General features: G+C 41.8%; 1 protein-coding gene across 4 annotated transcripts in view; it reads right to left on the reverse strand.

The window, feature by feature from the left end:
* The window catches only part of dock1.S (dedicator of cytokinesis 1 S homeolog), a 234,066-nt gene extending 217,031 nt beyond the window's left edge, over positions 1 to 17,035 (reverse strand). For 2 of the 4 annotated variants that reach the window (XM_041570909.1, XM_041570907.1), the window contains exon 1: positions 16,673 to 17,033. In XM_041570909.1, the coding sequence (XP_041426843.1) occupies positions 16,673 to 16,718 (46 nt within the window). In that variant the 5' untranslated portion in view covers positions 16,719 to 17,033. Of the gene's footprint in view, positions 1 to 16,672 lie in introns of all 4 variants that reach the window. The other 2 variants (XM_018227398.2, XM_041570910.1) reach the window with 2 other exon arrangements.
* Between the last annotated feature and the right edge of the window lie 2,390 nt (positions 17,036 to 19,425).

Genomic DNA, 19,425 nt, shown 5'->3' on the forward strand with positions numbered 1-19,425 from the left:
TTTATCAAAATTTGAGAAGTGAATCTAATTTTTCTGGTCTCTCAACTCGCATTTATCGTTTGTTGTTGACTTTTCTTAATCACAAAAATGCTCTAGAACAGTGATCCCCAACCAGTAGCTCGTGAGCAACATGTTGCTCCCCAACCCCTTGGATGTTGCTCCCAGTGGCCTCAAAGCAGGTGTTTATTTTTTAATTCCAGGCTTGGAGGCAAGTTTTGGTTGTATAAAAACCAGGTGTACTGCCAAACAGAGTCTCAATGTAGGTTGACAATCCACATAGGGGCTACTAAATGACCAATCACAGCCCTTATTTGGCACCCAGGAACATTTTTGATGCTTGTGTTGCTCCCCAACTCTTTTTACTTCTGAATGTTGCTCACGGGTTGTAAAGGTTGGAGATCCCTGCTCTAGAAAGTGTTTGGAGATTTGTTCAAGTTTCTATTTCATTAGTTTCCTTGGGAGGAATTTTTCTTGAGAAAATGCAAGTGAGAATGCTTGAAAACCAATGTTAAATCGCACATACTTGACCTGCGCAAAAACAGGTTTTAATTTGAGATTGAGAATCTCAAACTTTGTTCTTGCCGACTGTTTGCCAGATGATGGATTTCGATGGGAATCTTGTAGCACCTCACCCATATACATAGTCAAATGTGGTCACTGTGCAAATTTACCCATGCACACAATTTTGTAGCTCTTATAGGAGAACTAAACCCTAAAAATGAATGTGGCTAAAAATGCCATATTTTATATACCGTAATGAATTTATTGCACCAGTCTAAAATCTCAGCTTGTCAATAGCAGCAATGATCCAGGACTTCAAACTTGTCCCAGGGGGTCACCATCTTGGAAAGTGTCTGCGACACTCTTAAGGGTAAGGACACACGGGCAGATTTGGGGAGATTGAGTGACAAATCTCCTCCTCTTCTTCGGGGCGACAATCTCCCCAAACTGCCTTCCCCTTCCTTCCCGCCAGCTAGAATGAAAAATCGCCAGCGGGATGGCACTCAAGGCGCTTCGTTTTCCGAAGCTGCCTCACGAGGAAACTTCGGGCGACTTCGGAAAATAAAGCGCCACGAGTGCCATCCTGCTGGCGATTTTTTATTCTTGCTGGTGGGAAGGCAGTTTGGGGAGATTGTCGCCCCAAAGAAGAGATGTCGCCGGGGCAACTAATCTCCCCAAATCAGCCCGTGTGCCCTTACCTTTATGGGTAAAAATTTGTCTATAATGTACTTAAAAGTGTAATCATGTCCCCTCACAAGTGACTATTTTTTCCAGAGAAAAATATACAAAAGCAAAATGTGTTATTTGTAACGCATAGAACCTGGGGGTTTTCTGTATAAAAAAGGGACTAATAACTCTTTTCATTAGCATAGACTAGTAATAAACAGCACTAGCTACTGTCTTATAACAGAGGAAAAAGGAGGACCCGATCCGGAAAACTGGACTGTCATATTACACAGAATTTTGGTTAAATGTACTATAGGTAAAGACAAACAAAAAAAATCCTTCCAATTTTTCTAACTAAAATACAATAAAAAGTAAAACAGCTTTATATAGGAACACAGTTTTTCAGTCACAAGCAAGTATTTAAACCACAGACTTTAAAACCATTTCATTTGCACAACATGCCTGAACATATAAACCATATTTGCACAGATTCTTTGTCGGAGGGTCATCATTATGCACGGTCTGAACTTGTTGCTGCACTGTAAGGATGCATATAAACACACACACACACACTTCTTACAGCCATACTACAGAGCCCAAGGGCTCATACAAACCATTAAATTATGCCCCATTGTTAGAATTCTATAACATGCCTGACCCCTCCTGAAAAAATGATTCATTATGTAGAATATTAACGTTATACAGGTATACAATTTTCTGGAATGTGGAATGCTTGTGACTGGGTAAGAAAGTTAAATCATTTAGGAGTTGGGTTGTTTCGGATTCTCGGCAGTCTCGCCCAGGTCTTTTTTGTGCCTATGGGGTAATGCAAAAAAAAAAAAAAAAACCCCAAAATATTTCCCATTAAATGTAATTACTGCCTCTTCTCACTGTTGCATTTGTGACAGGTACTCATCAGTGTGCTCTTACCTCACTATGAATATCAAGTAGGGATGCACAGAATCCACTATTTTGGATTCGGCCGAACCCCCGAATCCTTTGCGAAAGATTTGGCCGAATACCGACCAAATCCGAACCCAAATTTGCATATGCTAATTAGGGGTGGGAAGGGGAAAACATTTTTTAGTTCCAAAATGTCACGCAATTTCCCTCCCTACCTCTAATTTGCATATGCAAATTAGGGATAGGGCGGGAAATTGCATATGCAAATTAGGATTCGGTGCATCCCTAATATCAAGTCATGTTTTATGGTCATCTCAAGAGTATACAAGTACACAATAAACCCAAAATAATACATTTTAGGACCTACCGAAAACAAATATATACAACATTTCAACATATCAAAAAAACAGAAGACATTCAGTGCAATTTAAGAGCAATGTACAAAACACAAAGGGACAGATTTACTAAATTGTGAAGTGTCCGTCGCAGATTTACTAAAGGGTGAAGTGGCCGTCGCTACCGAAAATTCGCCAGAAATCCCATATGCAGGGACATCGGCAATTTACTAACAGGAGTAGAGGACAATTTGCTAGCGAAAGAGAGTTGCTAGCTCAGTTTTGCAAATTTTCGCTCAGCTGAACTAAAAAAAGGCTTTAGTTCCTCACATATTTATACAATCTTTTTGTTCAACCCACTGAATTAAAGCTGAAAGTCTGCAGTTCAACAAGTTGTTTCATTTAAAATTCATTATGGTCATGTACCGAACCAAAATTAGAAAACCGTTGTCTCTGTCCAAAGATTTATGGGCCTAACTGTATGTCCCCGCCCTATTCAAATTGACCTAAGTGTAAGAGTACTAATGAAGTTTCACTAGGCAGAAACGAACATTAGCAAAAGTTCACTAAATGCTTGCGCCGACGAATTAACGCTAGTGAAACTTCGCCAGCGTTCAGCTACGGAGACGCAACTTTGCATTTTAGTGAATTAGCACAGTGGCAATCATACTTCCCAACATTTTGGAAGTAAAAATTTTTTGCACGTAGAACAGCGATTTTTTTTGACAACGCCCCTTTCGGAGGCCACCCCCCCTAATTACCATGTTAATTTTAAAAAAAATTGGCAGGTTATGAAAGTTTGAAAATATTTCTCCTTATCTAAACTGTTTTTTTTGTGTCTCAAAATTGTTATAAAGTATCTTATTTGCACCTGTTAGCGGTTCTCTGCTCTCTGCTAAAAGCCAATTAAGTGAGAAACTTTGTTTCTTTTTCCGGCTGTTCCGTGCAGAGAAAATAGGGACTTTCCAGTACAAATGAGGGACTGCGGGTTGAGCTGTCAAAAAGTGGGACTGTCCCTCTGAAACGGGACAGTTGGGAGGTATGGTGGTAATGAATTTGAGTGGCGCTAAGTGTGGATTGTTCGCTGGTGAAAATTGGCCCCAAAGAGTGTGCAAAACAGCAATTCAATATAAATTGATATACTACAATAGATCACATATTAACATATTATGCTATATATCTCTTGCAGCTGAACCATATATATTAAATATTCACCAGTGGACAAAGTATAAAGTGCCTATATGCATTTCTTCATATATCACAATACATTTATTATTAAAACAAGTGAATGTACAAGCACAGTCAGGAACAGAGACACAAGAAGGCAAATAAAACCAGACTAAATACACAGATGCCATTTACATGCACAATAACCATACACGACAAAGCTACATCATCCTCACTCTCACAAACGAATGAACATGGATGGCCAGATTAACGTATTAGTGAATACAATTATCCCTTCTACTTCTGTTACAAATCTAATCAAATGAATATGGATAATCGCTAAATCCGCTAAATATGCCAAATAATGCACACACAAATGTAAGTAATTACTGCACATACTCTGACAGGCCATTATGCCTGATTGCAATTAGCTGGCAAAACAGCAGGAATAACAATACCGTCAGTTATGTTCAGGGAAGGTTTGCCGATTACGTATAGGCTTCTGTTGCACTCAAATATAAAGCATTGCCATAATTCCTTGCCATAATGAGTAGTTGGCATTTCTGCAGTAGCAAAAGTTACAGCCACGTGCTACATTCCTATGATGGATGCCAGTCACAGAAAAGTAGCCTTCCCTTCCATTGCAGCTATGGGTTTGGACTGTAAGCTCTTTGAGACAGATTTGATCATATATGTAATATAGTAATATGTAATTAATTTATTTTAGTCTGATTAACAGCACTGTGAAGCTGTCAAGTGTTTGTGTGTGTGTGTGTGTATATTATATATATATATACTAGACATTAAGCCCGTTAAATTAACGGGCGCTAGAACATATGTAGTCAAACATTTATAAAAACCCATTTTAGAGTTTAAATACGCCAGAGACGGTCCGTGGGGCACATGCGCAGTAGCGCAATCCCATGGACACAGGGACTGGACGCAGAGACACTTCAACTTTATTATATATATATATATATATATATATATCCTCAGTATTTGCACTCTTACCAGTATTAATTTGTCAGCGGGTGCAGGATTAAATATAGCATACAGTTAATCAGAAGGACCCGCACTCCATCTGGCTTGAAACAAGAGTATTTATTGTAAATGCTTATCCAATTTTTCGGCTCACATTAGGGACTTTATCAAGGACTTGATGACGAAGCCTATGACGAAGTGTGTATAACATGAAATGCATTCAACAAAGGTGATATCCTACAACATTGTTCAAAATTAAGTACATTGGGTACAGAGTAACTATCGCAAATTCATTATTCAGGGAAAAGGTGGCAGCACCCAAATTGTCATGCATACGACCTGGGTGTGAAAAAGGTACGCCACATTTTGCATAAGCATTGGCCATTACGGAGGACAGAATATCCTGAGATTAAGAAATATCATGAGATGCCTTTGTTTTTCTACTCCTCACAGTTTACAAATATGTTGGTAAAGGTCACAGAAAACTTTTAATGCCCCTTAAAAGGAGAACTAAAGCTTAACTAAAGAAGTAGCTAGAAATGTTAACGAGTCACTCAAGCAATTGGATGCCCAGTCATATCAGGGTGACTCTATATATATATGCAAAGTATGTTTAAATTTAGTGAATACATGGGGCCGCCATTGAAATTGAAATAGGGCACATGATTACAATACAAAGTTCTTAGCACTAAACCAGGGAGAGAAAGGGGAGTCAAGCATCACTTATGGCTGTTTATAAAACTAGAATGAGAACCTCCCTCATATAAAATAAAATAATATAAAATAGTTTGTTAGACAATTGTTAAATCATACTTTCACAGAATTAGAGACTGGAGCGCTCTAACCACCCGCCGTATCGTTAAAATTGCATATTGGAACGCTCTTCTGCTTAGCGGTCTACTATTACATTTAATCCAAGTTTGCTCACCGCTGTCTGAAATTGGCTCGGGTGCGTATGCCCCGAGCCCTCCGCTTTAAATATCCCAATGTAATAAAATTGTGGGTCACTCACCGCTCCTGTTTGGTGGTGCGGGTGCTGCGCCCCGAACCCTCAGCATAGGGGAGACATCAAGGTACAAATCAGCAGTTAGGCACGCACTCCACAGGACTCCAGGTAACGGTAAAAAGGTTATTACTTTATTGCACAAACAAATATCAACCTAACGCGTTTCGTATGTTACCACACGTAATCATAGGCCTATGATTACGTGTGGTAACATACGAAACGCGTTAGGTTGATATTTGTTTGTGCAATAAAGTAATAACCTTTTTACCGTGACCTGGAGTCCTGTGGAGTGCGTGCCTAACTGCTGATTTGTACCTTAATTGTTAAATCATAACAAACACAGGTGTATAATGCTATTAGAGAGAATAGGATATCAATTTAACTAGTGATAAATAAATAATATCTTGTTCTGAAAACATTTAAAGATTTTCCAGAACAGGCACATTTTCCCAAAACAATGGGCAGTTGGAAAGAGGCCGGATATGCTGCATGAAAACAGCACATCACACACGTAGAACCTTCCTTAAAGGGGACCCCTCACCCAAAAAAAAATTTCAAATCCTATTTTATCACATTAGTCAAGCAAAATTAACTTTAATTACACTGTATAAATTATTTGAATTTTGTTTCCTTCAGTCTGGGATGTCCTAATTATTGCAAGTAAGTAGGAGCTATTTTGTGGGCACTGTTAATCATCTCAGAATCTTGTTTGTGTACCAGGTAGAGTCCTGCAGCGGGTCGGGTACCCGCGGGTTACCTGCAAAAACCTGCTGTACCCTGCGGGCGGTGGGTAGAAGTTCCGGGTGCGGGTATAGACGCGGGTTGTCGGTTCTGCAGGTCGGGCCGCGGGTCTTCTCAATAGCGATATTGACTCCTTTTTTTTGATCACGTCTACTTCTGATGATGTCACTTCCGGTTTACAATGACAGCACCTCCTGATTCTTGATGATCAGCGGGTCCGGGTTGCAGATAAGGTACTTGCGGGTCGGGTAGCAGATCCAATCGGGTAAGAATGCGGGTTCGGGTTGCAGATTGCGGGTATGGGTCGCTAGGGTTCCAAAAATGGACCCGTGCAGGACTCTAGCACCAGGACGGGGAAGCTGATGTCATCCCCATGCCCTGGCTACACAATTAAATGGTGAAGTGAGAGGGGGGATGTGTGGAGAGCAGTGACATCTAGAAAGTGCTGAATAGAAAGTGAAAGTAATTGTCTGCCCTGCCTCTATGCCTAAAGGTGGCCATACACGGGCCGATAAAAGCTTCCGACAGACTGTGTCGGCAGCTTATTGGCCCGTGTATGGGGGCCCCCCGACGGGCTTCCCCGATCGAGATCTGGCCGAAAGTCGGCCAGATCTCGATCGGATGGGTTTAAAAATCCCGTCGGATCGCGGCCGCATCTCTTCGTTGATGCGGTCCCGCGATCCGACCGCCCGTTTGCCGAATGCTAGGATCCGATCGTTGGCCCCAGGGCCCACGATCGGATCTGCCCGATATTGCCCACCTCAAGGTGGGCATATCGGAGGGAGATCCGCTCGTTTGGCGACATCGCCAAACGAGCGGATCTATCCATGTATGGCCACCTTAAGGAGGGGTCGCAGGCAATATTTGACGGTTTAGATTTTCAAATGCGCTTACAACAGCTATGAATGCTTTAATTAAAAATAGAATTTGGATTTCCTGTTTAATTTGAAAAGGACTTTTACTATACAGTTTTCTATGTTTGGGTGACAGGTCCCCTTTAACATGACCGTTATGCCAACTGAGAAGCAGAACTACAAGGCACAAAGCATTTCAGAATTTACATCTGGTATTTACCACTTTAGGCAAAAAAAAGTGTTTCTGGACATTTCTTGCATTGTTCTGTGATGCATCACCATTATATTTCATAGAGCAGGGAATGAACTTGAATTCTACCACCCAATAAGTAGAGAGATTAACCACCACATGAATATACACACATTAAAAGGTTTAATACAGGTATGGGACCTGTTATCCAGAATGCTCGGGACCTGGGGTTTTCCGGATAACAGATCATTCCGTAATTTGGGTCTTCATGCCTTAAGTCTACTCGAAATTCATGTAAACATTAAATAAACCCAATAGGCTGGTTTTGCTTCCAATAAGGATTAATTATATCTTAGTTGGGATCAAGTACAAGGTACTGTTTTATTACTACAGAGAAAAAGGAAATCATTTTTAAAAATTTGGATTATTTGGATAAAATGGAGTCTATGGGAGACAGCCTTTCCGTAATTCGGAGCATTCTGGATATCGGGTTTCCGGATAAGGGATCCTATACCTGTATTCCAAGTAGAACCATACATAACAATGCAAATGCTTTATTGGCAATAAAGACACTGTAGCTTACCAGCTGTTAAACTACAACTCTCTCAGCCTTCTACCAAGTAACTAAAGAACAGCTCAAGGGCTACAGGATGTACATCCCAGTTCCAGTAAAAATGAAAATCACTACACTACTGAAAAGCTACATGGAATCTTCCCATCTACCTCAGCCTATGATTAAGTGTTTATGACACGAAACACATAAGGCATAATAAACTCTCTTCACTTTGAACTAATCACCTGGTGGAAGTTTGCCTTCATTGAGTGCCTGCTCCAAAAGGTTTTTCGATACCTCAGAAAAATGTTGGACATGTAACTCCGATGTGGGATCCTTCAAAAACATATGGTTCACATGCCCTGTAATTATTCCCTAATGTTTGCAACCGGGTAAATAAAATTACAGGACTCTAAGTCCACCATTCTGATATCACTCTATTATTATTCGGCATGGACAGTAAAAAGAATTCCATGATGTCAGACAGACTAACTCTGAATCTCCTTCATGCCGCAATTGCTATGATATCAAATATATGGAAATTCAACCACCCCTAGAGATTGAATGGTGGAACCTGGTTGAGGAAACTAGGAAATTAGAGGAAATCACATGTCTACTACATAACAATATACCCCAATATAATCAGATAAGGAAACCATGGCTAGATAACCTGAAGTTATTAGGATAAGTAATATTACATACTGGTATTGGTTATAGGGGTGGTTCACCTTAAAGTGAACTTTTAGTATGTAATAGAATGGCCAATTCTAAGCCACTTTTCCATCGGTTTTCATTATTTATTTTTTATAGTTTTATAATTATTTGCCTTTTTCTTCTGACTCTTTCCAGCTTTCAGATGGGCGTCGCTGACCCCATCTAAAAAGCAAATACTCTGTAAGGCTACAAACGTATTATTACTGCTACTTTTTTTATTACTCATCTTTCTATGCAGCTCCTCTCCTATTCATATTCCAGTCTCTTATTCGTGTCAGTGCATAGATGCTAGGGGAATTTGGACCCTAGCTACCGGATTGTTTATAATGCAAATTGAAGAGCTGAGCTGCTGAATAAAAATGTAAATAACTCAAAACCCTTAAATAATAAAAAATGAAAAATTGCAAATTGTCTCAGAATATCACTATCTACATCATACTAAAAGTTAACTCTTTAATACAAAATTGTACTGTTAATCCGAGCACTATTTACTCGATGTATAGAAAGGACTCATTATTAACCCTGTCTAACAAATACTATGTATTTGATGTGAACTAAACGTATCCTACCTCCCTCCCCCCCTTTTCTCCTTCTGTACCCCCCCCCTCTCTTTGCCTAAAATCAATAAAGAAAGATTTGGAAAAAAAATTAGAATAATTGTAAGTCTTAAATCCCATTGCTTTCAACATAAACAGCTTATTACCATTTGACATTAATGAAAGATAAGTGTCACAGTTTATTAAAACTTTATGCCCCTAGAAGGGGAAAACACTTGTGATTTGAATTTGGCTAATCGATTTCCAAACAAACAAATCTTAGCCTAATTTAAGAAAGAGGGAGCTGCTGCTGCTGCTGCTGGGGAGGGAGGGAGGGAGGGGGAGGCAAGAGCTCGGACTGAATGGAAAGGGCCTTCCGTTGCTGTGAGCTGGGGGAATAGGCGTGCCTTCCAGGCCATTCCAAATTGATGAGCCATGGAATTCAAACACTACGTTCAGACCCCGGGGCAACAATAGACAGATCTGGGCAAAAACAAGCAGGCTGCTGAGCTCGTGCTCAGGATTCCTGCCACTCAACTGCATTACTAGCATTAAAGAGGTTGTTCAGCTTCAAACAACTAGTTGTTTTCCCGATAGATCACCCAGAATAACAACTGCTTCATTTTAATTTATATTTTCTAATATTGAAGTGTAAAGTGTCTTTTTTGAACAAATAAAGAGTCTTGTGACAGAAAGGGGAAAGTTATTATACTGGTCCAGACTGCACACTTTCAATCCGCAAGGTCCTATTGGGGAGAAAATTCAATATACAAAAAACAGATAGAAGGTGGATTGCGAAACCAATATATTAAGGGGCCCATTTACTTAGTTCGAGTGAAGGAATAGAGGAAAAATAGTTCCAATTTCGAATGTTTTTTTTTTTGGCTACTTCGACCATCGAATGGGCTACTTCGACTTCAAATCAAACGATTCGAACTAAAAATCATTCAACCATTCGATAGTCGAAGTACTGTCTCTTTAAAAAAAATTTGACCCCCTAGTTCGCCACTTAAAACCAACCGAGGCCAATGTTAGCCTATGGGGAAGGTCCCCATAGGCTTCCTAACAATTTTCTGATCGAAGGATAATCCTTCGATCGATGGATTAAAATCCTTTGATTGTTCGATTCGAAGGATTTATTCGTTCGATCGAACGATTATTCCTTCGATCGAACGAATTGCGGTAAATCCTTAGACATTCGAAGTCGAAGTATTTCAATTCGGCAGTCAAATATCGAGGGTTAATTAACCCTCGATATTCGACCCTAGGTAAATTTGCCCCTAAATGTACAATTTATTGCTAATATAATTTCTAAAACACTGGCCGGCCAGGAAACACAATGAATAATTTAAGAATAAATTTACATAAAACCAATAATATATTCAATCCAGGTGGGTAATCACTTTTCCTGAATAGAAAATTCAAATAACTGTTCCTTGGTTGTGGTGTATGCTTATAATTTAAAAGACAAGAAAAAGATTGTGAGTTGTAGTTCAGCAAGAAGGAAATGTTTTTTTCAGTTGACATTGTAGTCAAGATTTTCCCAATGTGGTGAAGCAATGAAGTATGCAGAGTACTTTACTGAGTAAATTTAACAGGCAGATCGATGAGTGGCTACATATAGAGAGCAGATTTTTTAAAAGGGATGTATTAGGGGGCCCCCCACTCCCTCCTATCTGTTTTATGTAAAGTGTCTTTTTTCGCCTTCTAAAGCAGCTCTGGGAGGGGGAGGTCGTCGACCCTGTAAACTGTTCTAAATTGATACATTTCTTATCTTTGTCCCTGCTGAGCAGAATCCCTGAGTTTCATTAAAGCAGCTGTTAGAATTGATACAATAGTTGCTGATATTCCAGAGATGCGGCTGAGAAATATATCAACTAAATGCACTAAATTGTAACAGTTAAGAGTCTGCGCCTGAATTACTGAGCTGCCAGACTCAAACACCAGAGACACAAACATTCAATTTCAAACTTATATTTTGGAAAAAAACAGTAAAAAATAAATAACGGAAAGTAATTGAAAAAAGTCTTTATTTCTGGGGAACAATCTGAAAACAAGTGAACTGAAAAAAAAAAAAGTTTTTGGAAGGTGAACACCCCCTTTAACTCTGTTGCCACATAAAGTGCTGGAAGTGAAGCCACTTCCTCTTCTCATACATTGTTTCAAGTCAACAAACCGCATAGGAGTGGCGTTTAGAGATATTCAAATATAGAAACCAGACTCATCTAAGCTGGATAACTAACATGCTAGGTTCATTCATTTGAGGGCAGGGGGTTATCGGGGTATTTGGAAGGTAATTCGTTTGCCATTCCCACATTAGGCTCCAACGTGTTATCAGAGATTCCTCCCTCATGCACACTTGCCCAAAAAAAATGACCAATAGCAACATAAATAAATGATATATAGGGGGCAAGACACAGTTTGCCCATCTAGAAAACATGTACAAGTCCAGGTCTAATGCTGGCCATAAACACGGACACCCGATTCTCCCAACTGATATCAGAGGGACCAAGCACGTTTGAAAATGTAATGTATTTCTGCACCATATTAAGCTGTAAGGGGCATCAGTAGATGAAGTTTAAAGGGATACAGTCATGGGAAAATGTTTTTTTTTTCAAAATGCATCATTTAATAGTGCTGCTCCAGCAGACTTAAATGCACTGGAATCTGTTTCTCAAAAGAGCAAACTGACTTTTTTAGATTTAATTTTGAAATCTGACATGAGGCTGGACATATTGTCAGTTTCCCAGGTGGCCCTTGTCATGTGAATTGTGCTCTGATAAACTTCAGTCACTCTTTACTACTGTACTGCAAATTGTAGTTATATTATCCTCTCCCTCCCTGCCCAGCTCCCCCTAGCAGCCCAACAGCAGAACAAAGGGAAGGTAACATCTCACTGGTATATACAAGAACAGCACTCAATAGTAAAAATCCCCCACCCCACGTAGACCCCCCCCTCCCTCCTCCCCCCAAGCTAACTACCCCCGTGGAAATGCCCCATATTCACCCCTCGGCGCAGATTCTTTCAGCTGAGCTCCACGCATCCATCTTCCGGCTCCTCTGTAAGCTGACTGGGAGATCGCCAATTTTCGTGCAATTCCGCGCATGCGCAGTTGTCGCAAACTGCGAATGTGCAGAAATACCAATCTCCCAGTCAGCTTACAGAGGACGTGGAAGATGGATGCGTGCAACTCCGCTGGAAGAATCTTCGCTGAGGGGTAAGTATGGAGTATTTCCCTGGGGGGAGGAGGGGGATCTACGGGTTTTTTTGCAAAAGGGTTTCCTTCTCCTTTCAGTTACATTGAGTAAGAGAAACAATAGCCTGCCTGAAGGTAGTTCCATTCTGAAGTCCTCCCTGCCTTCCCCCTGAATTCTGTCTCCTCTAGAAATAACGACCGCACATGCAGAGTGAGCGCTGTAGAGCTCACAGGCGCCATCTTCTTCTCTTCGGTAATCTTCGCAAAGTGAGAGATGTACTGGCGCATGCACAGTTGGGGAAATCTTCCGGTTCGCGACAACTGCTGACAATTCTCCGAAAGAGATGGAAATAGCCAAGGGGAGGAAGAAGACATGAAGATTACCGAAGAGAAGAAGATGCCGCCTGTGAGCTCCGCTGCGCTCACTTTGCATGTGCGGTCGCTATCTCTAGAAGGGACAGAATTCAGGGGTAAGACTGTGCAGGGAGGAGGCAGGGAGGGGGGCCAGCGGAAGGTGGGTCAGTGGGGACTTATCATCATGGGGGGTTTAGTTCTCCTTTAAAGCAGTTGCAGATCACCCTCATGTCCTGCTGTTACAATCATTGTCTGCTGAAAGAAGGGAGCAACAGAAAGGCAGCCAGACCTCATTTGGCCTCTCGTAACGGGTCAGGCTGCGTATGGTGCCTTTTATGTTTGTTAAATGAAGAAAACAAATAGGACCCTGGCCAGACTGACATAATCATGCAGACACAAAGAAATTTAGAAGTTTATGCGAGTAGGAACCTCTAAATCCTATTTCTATATATATCTATATATTTCTATATTTCTGCAAGAACCATGTTTATTATAAACGAATGTAAATCATTGCCACATTTGTTGCCACTATATAAATAATGACAATGATCATAGGATCCTTGAGGGTCCCTGGGAGTTGTGTTGTAACGTACAGTGGTTCAATAAATGCAGTTTTAATTCAAAAGAACTGAAATGTTTAAGAAGAGGTAGTCATCAAGCCACTTTGCTTGCATCCTATGAATGGGAATAAGGTGCTTAGAGCTGCACTTACCCTAAAACAGCCTGGTACGCACTAAGGATCAGCAACCCATCCCCTTACAAAAGAGAGTTGTAGGTAAGGGTGGGATTTTTACCTATGGAGATCTTTGAAACACAGAATGTTTTAGAGGACCACCTCTGGCCTTTGATCAGCTATACTAAGCTTTTTTCTAAGGGAATTTTAAAATACCATTTCCCAGGCATCTGAGTGCATTTACATATAGTAAACTGTAAGCTCTTTGGGGAAGGGACCTCCTTCCCATTGGGTCTCTTACCGCATAACACTTAAAAGGATACTGTCATGGGGAAAAAAAATTTTTTCAAAATCAATCAGTTAATAGTGCTGCTCCAGCAGAATTCTGCACTGAAATCCATTTCTCAAAAGAGCAAACTGATTTTTTTTTATATTCAATTTTGAAATCTGACATGGGGCTAGACATATTGTCAATTTCCCAGCTGCCCCAAGTCATGTGACTTGTGCTCTGATAAACTTCAATCACTCTACTGCTGTACTGCAAGTTAGAGTGATATCACCCCCTCCCTTTTTCCCCCCAGCAGCCAAACAAAAGAACAATGGGAAGGTAACCAGATAGCAGCTCCCTAACACAATGACAGGCACAAGTCACATGACCAGGGGCAGCTGGGAAATTGACAAAATGTCTAGCCCCATGTCAGATTTCAAAATTGAATATAACAAAATCTGTTCTTTTGAGAAATGGATTTCAGTGCAGAAGTCTGCTGGAGTAGCACTATTAACTGATTCATTTTGAAAAACTGATGCGTCCCTTTAAGTTAGTAACTACTGTATACTGTGTGCGTCTGTGGCTCCTTTGAACCAGATTACTATTAGCGTTTGGAAAAAAACATGTTTTCCGATGACAGGATACCTTTAAATTCTTTGTTCTGATAGGAGCTATGTATATATTCATTGTGTGATGTGTCTTCTGCGTGTATACTTTTATATACAGGCAGTCCCCGGGTTACAACCGAGATAGGGTCTGTAGGCTTGTTCTTAGAGGAGAACTAAACCCCTTCGGTGCTAAAATCCCTCCCGTGTGTTGCCAACCCCCCCCCCCCGGGCAAATGCCCCTAAGTTGCTACTTACCCCTCGGCGCAGGTCCTGTCCACGGAGTTCACAGGCGCCATCTTCTCCCGTGCGGTCTTCTTCCGGGATTGCCCGGCGTTTAGCGGCGCATGCGCAGTAGGGAGGAGGGGGAGGGATTTTAGCGCCGAAGGGGTTGACTTCTCCTTTAAGTTGAATTTGTATGTAAGTTGAAACATATACATTTACTGTACTTATTAAATGCAAGTTAGAGAGATTTTTGCCTTAACATGGTATTTATTTTTACATTTCTGTGCATATTTATTTTTACCTGTCTGTGCTCTGCTGTAGACAACACACACCAGAGGGGATTGAGGCTGGTGGTTTATTAACTCTAACTGCTAATAAAGGCCAAGCAAACCACAGTATGTTACTGTAATAGCCTCTACTTGTAAGTGTGAGTTGTACGTGAGTTGGGTGTATATATTGTAACTCGAGGAATCCCTGTATATTGTACAGCTCTGTGGCTCCTTAATATCGCTTTACAAATAAAGTTATACATACATAAATACATACAAAGTGTGGTTTTAAGAGAGAAACAGATGGGAATATTATGCAGTAACAATGTTGACGCAGCCCTTCAATATGTGAGCCCCACTGGTTTTAGCCCATCAATTACAGCAAATTTTCAATATGCCAAATTTTAAATCCCAATGGCTGTCCAGCACCTTCTGTGGATACATCAGTGTATAAAAAGCACAAACCTCTGGCAAGCACAATTACACATTCACAGTTGCACACTCAGCAACTTATGCAAACATGCTCCACATGCCTACATAGATGCACTGGCACATGCAGATCCCCCAAAACACATAGCCAGAATGGTAAACTGATGTTCATGGAACACACTTTTGCATGGGCACGCACAATTTAAGCACACAGTAAGCAAACACTAAGCTGGCACTGGTATATCCACAACCACACAAACAGATTGCACTGGCACACAAATTAGCCAAATACACACTGCCCCAGCAAAGTCATACAAACACAACCTGCAATAGAACATACAAGGTGCACGGGCACACAGTCACTCAAGTGCACACGCTAATCTGCCCTGGCACATACAGCCACTGCACTAGAACTGTCAATGACGTTCACAGCGCACAAACTTTGCATTGGCAGACAAATTACCCAAAAACACACACACTGCACTGGCACAGTTATCCAAGCACAAACAGGCCTGCATTAGAACACACAGCATGCACTGGCACCCAAGAGCACTCACTAACTGCACTGGAACAGTCGATCAAGTGTACACAACTTATACTGGCACAAGTCAACCAAGTACACACACACACACAGTTACTTAAACCTGAGCACACACAGTCACCCAAGAACACACAGCTGCACTGTCGCATACTGTGGCCCCAGTACAGTCACAGCCAGGCAAGAACATGTACAGCAGAACTAACACACATACTTACCCATGTACACACCGTCACCCAAGCAAACACACAGTTGCACTGGCACACACAGTCACACAACCCCATGCACATACAGTTGCCCAAAAACACACAGCTGCACTGGCGAACACAGATGCTCAAGGACACCCACAGTTGCCCAGAAACCCCCACAGGTTCCCAAGAAGCCCAACATATGCCCAGACACCCAAACAGTTGCTCAGAACCCCCCAAAGTTGCCCAGGAACGCCCACGGGTGCCCAAGAAGCCCCACGGATGCCCAGCAACCCCCGCAGGCACTCAGAAACCCCCACTGGTGCTAAAGAAGCCTAATAGGTGCCCAAGAAGCCGCATAGATGCCCAGAAACCCCCATAGGCACTCAGAAACCCCCACGGGTGCTAAAGAAGCCGCATAGATGCCCAGGAACCAGCATGGATGCCCAAGAAGCCCCACCAATGCCCGGAAACCCCCACAGGTGCCCAGGAAGCTCCACAGATGCCCAGACACCCCCACTGATTCCCAGAAACACCCATAGGCACCCAGAAACCCCCAAGGGTGCCTAAAAACCCCCACGGATGCTCACAAACCCCCACAGTTGGAGACACTGGAACACATAGTTGCCCATTGACACAGCAGTGCACCGACACACACAGGAATCCAAGAGACTCACAAGTTGCACACAGTCCCCAAAAGCCAACGCTTGGCCTGGCACATACCCCCTGATGCCATGGCAACACTGAACTAGGTTTTGGACAAGGCACAAAGCACTCACCCACTCCGTACTTCTCCTCTCTTTTGGTGGGGACCCAGCGAGTCATCTTTGTCTCACAGTCACATCCGTCCCGTCACACAAGAGCAACACGACAAATAAAGAGCCCAGAGGAGTCCGCTTCCCGCGGCAATGGACCGAACCACAAACTTTTCTTTGGAGGGGTGTTGGGAACCGGGGATGCCCAGCCCGACTGGCGTGTGAGGGATTTCCTGGAGTTGACCCCTCCCTCCAGCGCAGGATGGGGCGGAAGAGAATTAAAGAAATAACCAGCAAGTGAGTCTCTCGGGTGAGAGTCAGAAAATACTTTCAGGCCGCCATTTTCCAAAGCCCCTTGGGCACAATATAAAGAAGGGGGCGGGGGGGGGACTCGAAGAGGGAGAAAAAAAAAAAGCTTGTTGGTGTCACGTGCTCTTGACGTCACGGTGTAGGAAAGGGATGAGCCTGGGATTTGAGTTTAGGAGAGTTGTGGGGTAGTGGCGCAATCTTGCTATAAAGTGTCGGACTGTCCCACAGGGAGACCAGGAAAACTCCCCGTGCGCCCAGGTGTCAGTGGCACCTCTTGCTCTTAAACATTTGGCCTATTTCATGGTCATTCCCTATTTCTTTATGGCAACAAAGAGCCTTAGGGGGGTTATTTATCAAAGTCCAAATTTATCTCAATATTTTCTGCTACAAACTCCTATCAAATCCGCTCGGGTTTTTTGCACTTATTTCTTATTACATTTTGCAGAATATTTGCGGGGAAGAAAAACAGATTTTCACGTTGTTTTCAGATTTTACAATCGAAAACACTGATTTTTGGCCGAAAACTTTGGGGTATTGCACGAAACCCAGCGCACATCAAAAAAATCATTGGGACTTCTCACGTTGACTTATATAGAACCTCGACAGGTCTCAGATAACGGATTTTCTGATTCTGACTTTTCCATCCTCGGGTTTAATAAATTCCGAAAAATTCTTGATTGTTTAAAAGTCAGTTTTTATTAGGGATGCACCAAATCCACTTTTTTGGATTCGGCCGAACCCCCGAATCGTTCGTGAAAGATTTGGCCGAATACCGATCCGAACCCTAATTTGCATATTCAAATTAGGGGCGGGAAGGGGAAAACATTTTTTACTTCCTGGTTTTCTGACATAAAGTCACGCAATTTCCCTTTTGCATATGCAAATTAGGATTTGGATTCGGTTCGGCCGGGTAGAAGGATTTGGACGAATCCGAATCCTGCTGAAAAAGGCCGAGTCCCGAACAGAATCCTGGATTCGGTACATCCCTAGTTTTTATCCAAAAAAAATCACAAATGTTTTCGTTATTTTTGCATTCGGAGTTTAGTAAATAGTAATAATGGAAGAACAGAGTATAGTATGTAGAGAAAAGAGACTAGGAGAATAAAGAGGTTGAGTGAGAAGAGGAGGTATAATAGTTTGGAAAGTGGGCCCTCAGCATAAGATTTTCTGGTGGGCCCTTGGCATCCCAGTCCGACACTGTTGTTATATACACCTGTATTATATATATATATATATTATATATATATAATACCGCCTTCCTATATATTTATCTTTTTTCCCAATTAATGACATTGGGATGAACCATCATTTTTACTGGCCAGGCCGGTAAAATAACGGCCAGATGACAGGTTCCTACACGGGCCCTGTCCCCAATACAGTATATCAGGGACTAGTTTGGTTTTTCTAAGGCCTGTTCGGGTCTCAACTTTCTGTTCTGTTTTCAGCCATATGAAACCCGAACAATAATCTGGCCAATACAAGAAAAACATTTAAACACTAAGATACTCACCTCAACATGGCTTAGTTACTATCAAGTTGCAATTCATTTCTTATTAAAAAAAAGCAAATCAATCAAAAATAAGAATCTTTTTTCTAAATTAGCATTAGCTGTATTTCAGAGCTTTCTGGATAACGGAATTCTGTATAATAGATCTGATACGTGTAATCAAAGGACTGGGCTTACTCATCAAGCAGAATATAGCTAGAGATAGGGTTGCCACCTGTGTGGTTTTGAACTGGGCATCAACACTTTAAAACATTGCGAAAACTGGATAGAAATCCAGCCAGTTGCATCTAAGTGATGCAATAACCTTGCCCTGGTGTCATAACTCACCATTATTGTGCCCACCTCTGATGTCATCATGCCTGTTCCTACATAACTGCCCCACCCCCCATGTTCAGGTTCAGCCATCAGCAAAGGTGGAAAACCTATCAGGGACCCCTTGGGTGAAAACTTGTGAAATGAAATTTCACATGAGGAAGATGTAACCTATGGTTAAACTTCATCTCTCAACATCCCATGAGTGTAGGGGGATGAGAATTACAGTTAAACCCCACAGCTTGGTTACGCAAGCCCGATCACTTGAAAAGTCAGGGGCACTAATAATAAAAATGCATGTTGCAGGGCAGCACATATTGCATTAAATAAAATTGCAGTCCCACCATCTGGATATTCTAGACGCGGCTTTGAATTTTCAACTGATCTGGCAACTGGGCCTCTGGGTAGAGTCCAGCGGGTCTGGAACCCTGCGGGTTACCCGGAAAAAAAACTGACACCCTTCGGGTATAGATGCGGGTTGCGGGTCTCATCTATAGTGTATTTCTTATCTTATGTTACTGTATATTGTCCATGTTTTATTCCTTTTAAAATTCAGACTGAAACTTGTAGCTTCTGCCATCAGATAAACTATGGGTATCCTTGAATCAAGTCGAAAGAGTTGAGAAGAAGCATGCCTCACTGACTACAA

The sequence above is a fragment of the Xenopus laevis genome, chromosome 7S (genome assembly GCF_017654675.1).
Source record: "Xenopus laevis strain J_2021 chromosome 7S, Xenopus_laevis_v10.1, whole genome shotgun sequence".
Lineage (NCBI taxonomy): Eukaryota > Metazoa > Chordata > Amphibia > Anura > Pipidae > Xenopus > Xenopus laevis.